Below are 8605 nucleotides of genomic sequence, written 5' to 3' on the forward strand. Positions count from 1 at the left end.
TAGTGGGTATGGAGAAATTAGCATTGGTAATGAGACAGGAAATCTGTCTCTATTCAGTCCAGGTGGATACATTGGCCATTTCCACACACGTTGAATAATGCACTTTCAATGCACTTTCGTAATCCTTTAGAAGTGGATTTTTTGTTCCACACATGGAAAATCAGTTTCAAATGTTCACTAAAGAGTATTGAAAGTGGATTATCCAACGTGTGTGGAAATGGCCATTGTCTTGAGCTTCATTATCAGTTGCAATTCAGCAATCTTTCTAATCTCACTTTGAAATTCCTCTGCAAGATAACTACTACTTTTAGGTCAGCAACTGAATGTCCTGGAAGGTTAAAATGTTCCTCCACTTCCAAGATATAAAGACAGATGAACTCTCATTCTAGCTTTATCTTAAGACGTGAGCTATGACTCATGAAAGCTCAGACCCTGCCACAAATTTTGTTAGACTTATAGATGCTACTGGACTCTTGCTCTTTTCTACTGTTACAGACAGACTAACATGGCTACCCATCTTGACACATTTCAAGTATTGTTGCAATTAGTGAATATCTAATGCTTTATTAAAGAAGATCTGAAGAGCTGCAAAGTACATTTCCAGACTTCTGAACTAGGAAACACTGCTGAAACTCCATAGGCAGCTTGGTACAAATCTCCCTTTTCTACAATGAAAACTCAATTGAAACCCAATCTAGTTCACCTGTTTTGAATATTATCTTAACCATGAGTTAGTCAAACAATGAATATATAAATTATGGCTTAATATAGTACAAAGCTGATTGAATGGGTTGCATACAGCCAGCTTTTATGCCTTGTCACTCCCAATTCTTCTCTATACTACAACTCTTGTTTCAAATGGCTTTTGGACATGCAGATCTGATAATTATCAGCACAGCCTTTCTTCCTTTTTGATCAACAGAAAAGCTTGTTGGATCCAACCTGCTGCTGCTGCTGCTGCTACTACTACATATATCATTACTACCCAACTTTAAATCAAATGTATGTTACTGAATTTGATTTATCTGTTTATTTATACAGTGCATCACACAATTTGTCACATTTAAGGGTAACTAGAAGTCTCTCTATATGATACTTTTTACACAAGGACGCTCAAGTGAAGGGAAACACGTTTGTTGGAAGGCATAGTTTAAAGCCGAAAGCTTTGTCAATTTCCCCTCTCCACAGGAGGGCAGTTTGAAAAGACAGGGCCCAACTGCTCCTCAAAGGATTTGTTAATTTCATCAAATTAACAAACCCTCTGAGGAGCATCTCTGCCTGCAGTCTTTTTAAACTACTCTCTTGTAGAGCGGGGAAATTGACAGAGTCTTCCATTCTGTCTTTTTAAACTACACATCCTGACTAACATTGCATCTCCTTTCACTTAAACATCCTAGTGTAAGAAGTATCATGTAGAGAGACTCTAAGAAAGAGAACTTCTGCATGGACAGATTTGTTGGGATACTTGGACCACTGATGTTCCAGAGTTTACCCCTTCCAAAGTGACTCATGTCTCCCCCATTTTATCCTTATAACAACCCTGTGAGGTAGGTTAGGCTGAGAGAGAGTGATTGTCTCAAAGTCCAATAGTGAACTTCCATGGCAGAGTGTGGGTTCAAACCTGGGTCTCCCATATCCTGGTCCAACAGCAACATCAAACTGGCTTAGATTGTGTAGCATGGGTATGTCCCACAGAATTTGTCTCCTTCTTTCTAGTCGACATCCAATATTTTAAATGCATTGCATTTACCCCCCCCCCTTTCTACCCCTTTCACATTTTTAGACGACTCACATGGAGCCTACAGAACTCCAAAAATACCTCTGACATAGCTGCAGATGCATGTAAATGGCACACATTGATGCACAAGGCTTTAAGGTCATTTTGTTCCAATTACCACTTGATTAAGTAATTTGCCCTAAACTATCTACCAACAAATCGCTATGAAATGAAAACATTTTGATTCCTCAAACCGAAAAGCTAAGCAGCTTCACTGATCTTTAGTATGTTTTATTTTAACAAATGAAAAACAGCCCTGAAAATCCACAACCACCAAATGAAAAACTGGTCTCTACTTGTCACAGGAGCAGAATTATTATTAAACCACTTCATGAAGGAGAACAAACGGCTAGTTCACAGTCTGAATAATAAGCAATATTTGAATGGTCATGATGTCAAGCACCATGAGAATATGAGTTTTATATGCTTCTTCATAAAAAGAGAAAGATTGGCAAGGGCCCCCTGCCAGTGTGAATATTTCTCTTCCCATAAATGATTGCTTATGCGCACATTCTGTTCTTGGCATTTTGAAGAAAAGTGGAAGGTGTTCCATTTTTATTAACTTTAGCGAATGCTTCTGTTACCTTTTGTCTGAACTCAGTTTTTCCATATAGATCAGACACCATTTTATACAGGTTTGAATTTTAAAAAAACTCTCAAGAATAGTCATACCTACTTGAATTTTGAGAAGTTGTTTACTGGAGGAACATCTCTTCATTTCTGTGTCTTGCACAGTGGCTTCATGAAGAATCTTAGTACACAGATGTCTTAGCCAGTGTAAATATCTGAAGGAATATTTCGTTTCAGACATTCATTTCAGGAATGTCATTTCAGTCAAGAACATTGAAATACAAAAGTAGCTGATGTGGAAAATAGCTAAGAACGATGCAAAATAAACAGGTAGTAGATGTCCATAGTAGATAGTCATTTACCATTCATTGATGATTAACATTTTCAAAGCAATTTTGTGAAGTTGTGACACTGAAATTCTAATGTCAGAAGCTGTGCGGATGATGCTTCCCCTCCTAGATATATAATTTGGTGTTCTTTCAGTAGCATTATTGTAGATTTCCTTAGAGATTACATACAACTCCAGGGATCTAATTTATCAGACACCCATGTAAAATATATACATCCATATGATAATTTTTCAACTTGTGATAGTTGCTTAAACAAGTAGAGGAGACATCAATTTACAGTGGGAATATTTATTTCTGTGTATTGTTATTGCTGCATGATTCTATCACAGTGTTATGGCAATAACTAAAAATAAACTTCATTAGTTCTACCATCTGGGAAACTGAAGAGTGATTAGGGCCTTGTAGCTTCTTCTATTTTCTTTTTGCATAACCTCCTTATGTTTTGGGATGACAGATTTTTTGCAAAAAACAATATGGATTTTGTGCATGCGTGCATGCGTGCATGTGCACAATTTTTGGGGGCAACTTAGGAAAATGACTTTGCCACCACTCCACCCACCCACATGCACACACTGCAGGGAAGATGCCACCCACCCTCTCCCCGCACAGTAGGGAAGTCACCGCTGCTGCAATCCTCTCCCTTCTACCACACACGGTACCACTGCTACCCTCTTCTTTCCCCTGCACTTCTGGAAAGCCATCCTCTCTCATGCCATCCTCACTGGGACCTTGTTTGTGGCTTGTCACAGTGTCACATTTCAAAAAAGGCACGGGGGGGGGTGGAATTGGGAGGTTAACAGACCTAGAGGTGAACTAGCCCCATGGCCTTCTCCTGAGAGATGGGGGAAGGAAAGAGGAGGAGGGCCTGCTCCCTATAGGGGGAAAGAGCACAGTTGCCACTGGCTGTCACTGAGGTCAGGGGGCAATGCCTAAAGCAGCTGCTTGCCATGACAGTCCTCAAAACCATGGGCAGACATCTGGGGAAGCAAAAGAGCTGATTCTGGCCCCCTCCACCTCTGGCAGCGTAGGCAATCAGGTTCATTATTATTCATATATATTTATTTATATCCTGTTTTTCACCCCAGTGGGGACCAAGAGTGACTTTGCACATAATTCTTCCCTTCCTCTGCTCAATTTGGAGAAGAGGAGGTTGAGGGGAGACATGATTGCTCTCTTTAAGCATTCAAAAGGCTGTCACTTAGGAGAAGGAAGGGAGCTGTTCCTATTGGCAACAGAGGATAGGACCTGAAACAATGGGTTTAAACTACAGGAGGAAAAGTACTGGCTGGATGTTAGGAAAAAATTCTTCATGTTAGGATAATTCAACAGTGGAATCAGCTGGCTAGAAATGTGGTGGGTTCCTTCTCATTGGCAGTCTTCAAGGAGCAGCTGGATGAAAACTTGTCAGGGATGCTTTAGACTGTTCCTGCATTGGGCAGGGGGTTGTACTAGATGGTCTGTAAGGCCCCTTCCAACTCTACGATTCTATGATTCCTTTATTTTCTCACAACCACCACCCTGTAGGTTAGGCTGAGAGAACGTGACTCACCCAAGTCACCAAGTAAGCTTCCATGGTAGAAGTGGGTATTCAAACCCAGGTCTCCCAGGATCCTCATCTGACATTCTACCCACTATATCATATCAGCCCTACATGTGTGTAAAAGAGAGAGTGAATATAATAGTTCTGGATATTTTGAGTCAATATATCCTGCCAACACTGGCTCTCACAGTCACTGGGATTAACATCTCAGATTATTTTGCTTTGATCTTCCCTTCCTTTCTTCCTTCACTTATTTACTTACTTTTTTACTTATAACATTTATTAGCTGCCTTTCTAATTTTCAGGAAGTCAAGGTGGCTTACAATTAAATAAAATAACAATCAGAAAATGAATAAAACAATGTTTTAAATTATAAAGTGAATAAAACAAATTTTTAAAACATAATTTTGGCCTGCTAACAAAGTTAATTAAAAATCTAACCTAAATAAAAAAACATCTTCAGTTGCCTTTTGAATATCAGCGGTGAGGTCGCCAGGCACACCTTCCTGGGGATACTGTGTCACATCATGGGACTGCCACCCAAAATGCCCTCTCTTGTGTACCCACCAGATGAGCTTCTTTAGCTGATGGAACATTCAGGGCCTCTCCCTGTAATGCTAATTATCGGGCAAGAAAATATGGAAGAAGATGATACTTCAGATATCCTAGTCCCCAGCCATGAACAGCTTTAAAGCCCAAAACCAACACCTTGAATTTTGCTCAGGAGAAGATTAGTAGCCAATATAATTGCTGTAATAACAGAGGCACATGCTCCTAGTAGTTGGCCCCAACCAGAATGCTAGTTGAAGCATTCTGCATTAGCTGCAGCTTCCAAACTCTCTTCAAGGATAGCCCTAAGTAGAGCATATGGCAATAGTCCAATCTAGATGTAATTAACAATGCAATCCTAAATAGAGTTACACCAGTCTAAGACCATTCATTTCAATGGGCTTAGACTGGAGTAATTCTGCACAAGATTGCACTGTAAGGCACGGATCACTGTAGCTAGATCTGACTAAGACAGTAACAGCTACAACTGATGCATCAAGCAAAACACTCCAAACCTCTGCAGCCACCTGGTTTTCTAAGGTGACTGCTGTGTCATGCAGCGCTCCCAAGCTTCACAGGCCATGGTGTTAGACTGATCATGAAATACCAACATGGTGGTGTGATATTGACTAGTGCATTTGCAACATGAAGAGTATGCCTGTGAAGAAGTGATTTCATGAAACGGGATGTGATAACATATGCCAGCAAACCCTGTAGGCATGGCACTCTGCATTTTTGTCATCCTTCAAGCAACTTTACAGCTTTACAGATTCATATTGGACTTACTTTTGAGTGCCTGTGTGTACCTACTTGAATGTATTGATCTCATATTTTTGTATGTTGTTCCCACCAACTTGGGTATAACTGTATTGAATATTTCTTTGATATTGACCTTGTGGTATTGACTGCTATCACTTGAACTGATTGACTTTGTGCTATTGATTGTGATTATTAGGATGTATTTATTGTTATGATATGGAGCACTTGTTGCACTTTATATAAAAGTCATTTTGATATATTTCCTTTATTGTTAACTCTGGGAAACGTTTTGTGTTTTGCCTTGGTTTTAAAAGTCAGCAGCACAGATGTCCCAACAGTCAAAGGAGAAGCCTGGCTGAGGCACACAAATTTTAACTAGGTATGGCTTCAGATTATGATTTTAATTTCAGGTTACAACCTTTCACACATGCACAGGATGACATCCACACCAACCTGCCCTTTCTTAAGATACAAATTAACAACAACAACAACAACAACATTGAACAACATTCAATTTATATACCACCCTTCCGGACGACTTAACACCCACTCAGAGTGGTTTACAAAGTATGTCATTATCATCCCCACAACAACAAACACCCTGTGAGGTGGGTGGGGCTGAGAGAGCTCCTAGAAGCTGTGATTGACCCAAGGTCACCCAGCTGGCTTCAAGTGGAAGAGTGGGGAAATCAAACCTGGTTCTCCAGATCAGAGTTTCACGCTCTTAACCACTACACCAAACTAAAGGGTGTGAGGTTTGTTCATCACCAGAGGCAGTCCTCAAACTCTCTCCCAGAGGCAGAGTTAAACCACTCTGCTGCAATATCAGGCAGAGATCTACGCAAAGCTGTCTGCTCTCTTAGTGAGGCAGACCTGAACTGCTACTATGTTTCCCTCCAAGAATCCATCCCTCCTCTGAAAGATAATTGGATGCTGGGGCATAGACTCAGAGAGAAAAATGCTGAGTGGCAGTTTTATCTTTCAGTGGCAGGGCAGCCTCCTGTCCATCCCTTGTACCATCAATACAAAGATTGACTACATATTGCTAACTTACCAATGAGTGAACTCTGAGTGAGCAAAATGTTATGTAAAAAGGGATTTTAACAACAGCGACAATAAAAATGCAATTGTAAACTTGCATAATAGAGTTTAATATCTACCACAATGGTTTTGAAACAAAGGCAGTGATTTTCTTATGGGGCACTCATAAGAAGGGGCACTCATATCATCTGGGAGATTACAAAAGTGACAATTCGCATGTAAATAGCACTATTGTGGTTCAAAGCTCTTTGCATTATCTTGTTAACATTCTTACAGTGTCCAGTAAAATATTATTCCCTTTTCAATTGAGGGGCTGAGACTGCTAGAGATTAACTTTCCCAAGGACACATCATGAGTTTGTAGCTAAGGGAAGATTTTAACCTCCAGAATCACACCATGTTCTCCTCACTAGTACTCTACATCAGCTCAGAGTACAAACTCAGACAGATATTTCAACAGATGGAAGAACCATTTTATTCCCATTCATTGTCATCACTTGTTTCACGCCCCCCCCTTTCCTATCCACATCCCAGCTTTAGATTATTCTTTGAATAGGCTGCATGCCTGCTGAAAATTGCCTTCAGAGCATCTTTCACCTGCTGGTTCCTCAAAGTGAAGATGAATGGGCTTAGCAAAGGTGTCAGCACTGTATTGATCAAAGAAACCATCTTATTAACTGAAGGGTTGCTTCCTGAAGGTCTTACATACATGAAAATGCAGCTGCCATATCCGAGACTGACAATAATGAAATGGGAGGAGCAGGTGGAGAATGCCTTGTGGCGCCCAGAGGCTGATGGAATCTTGAGAATGGTTCTGACTATGAAGGTGTAAGTCATCACAGTGAAAATGAAAGATCCCAAAACAGTGGTTGTGGAGGAGAAGAAGCTCACCAGCTCCACCAAGCTGGTGTCAGTGCAAGCTAGCTTCATCAAGGCCACACTGTCACAGAAAAAGTGGTCAATACTGTTGGCATGACAGAACAGTAGGTGTGAAACCAGGATGGTGGGGAGGATTGTAGCCAAAAAGCCAGCAGCACAAGATCCCACTACTAGCCACAGGCAAAGCTGAGTAGTCATAACTGCTGCATAGCGCAGTGGGTTGCAAATGGCCATGTACCGGTCATATGACATGACAGCCAACAGGGCGAAGTCACTGCTTCCCAAGAAGAAAAAGAAATAGCACTGGGAAATGCAAGCTGGGTAGGAGATAGTTTTGTAGCCTAGTAAAAGGCTCACCAGTACCTTAGGCACTATCGAAGTTGTAATGAGGATCTCTAAACAAGAAAGGTTCCATAAGAAGAAGTACATAGGAGTGTGTAAGTGATGGTCATGAATGACAACAATGATAATCATGGTGTTCCCTGCTAAGGTGAGCAGGTAGGATGCAAGAAGGAACATACCCAAGAGGTGCTCCTGCTGGTGAAACTGAGGAAAATCAAGCAGGATGAATTCTGCAATAAAAGACTGGTTCTCCATCATGGTTCCAGGGGTTCCTGTAATGATAGGGTGAAAATAATTAGTAGTGCATCAGAAAGGTGACAGGGAGGAGAAAGGGTGCACATGTTAATGGGGAAAACAGTTCATTTTTGTTGTTGTTAAAAGAACCATTTTTAAAGGGAATGCCTTGATCTTGTAAAATATTCACTTTTATTGGCTTTTAGGGAAAAAGTGGAGAATAAGAAGAAGGTAGGGATAGGAAATGCAAACAAAAGGTAAGAGTATAGCAATAAAGAATTGGAAGAGGAACTAGTGCAAAAAAGGCATCATGATATTTGTGCCCAACAGCTCACAGAAGAAGAATATGGAGGATTTTATGCTCAAGAACTATATTCTTGCATGACTGGCTCCATGACCTTAGACATGTAAACTGAACGGGGACTGCTTCTGATACAATGTAACAGTTGGTGTGTATGGAAAAAGACATTGCTACTCTGTTAAAGACTATAACAGATTATTATTAATATATTATTTTTTATTTATAGTCCGCCTTTCTCACTGAGACTCAAGGTGGATTACATGT

At 40.5% G+C, this 8605-nt stretch overlaps 1 protein-coding gene across 1 annotated transcript; it reads right to left on the reverse strand.

Moving 5' to 3' along the window:
- Positions 1–7104: 7104 nt before the first annotated feature.
- Positions 7105–8061, reverse strand: LOC129339322 (olfactory receptor 6C75-like). Its single transcript, XM_054993907.1, has one exon. The coding sequence runs from the start codon at positions 8059–8061 to the stop codon at positions 7105–7107; it is 957 nt and encodes a 318-aa protein (XP_054849882.1).
- Between the last annotated feature and the right edge of the window lie 544 nt (positions 8062–8605).

This window comes from Eublepharis macularius, chromosome 12, assembly GCF_028583425.1.
Source record: "Eublepharis macularius isolate TG4126 chromosome 12, MPM_Emac_v1.0, whole genome shotgun sequence".
Classification (NCBI taxonomy): Eukaryota; Metazoa; Chordata; class Lepidosauria; order Squamata; family Eublepharidae; genus Eublepharis; species Eublepharis macularius.

Bases quoted from the DNA above. Each gene is read 5' to 3' on its own strand.
- LOC129339322 (XM_054993907.1), bottom strand. From the start codon at position 8,061: ATGGAGAACCAGTCTTTTATTGCAGAATTCATCCTGCTTGATTTTCCT.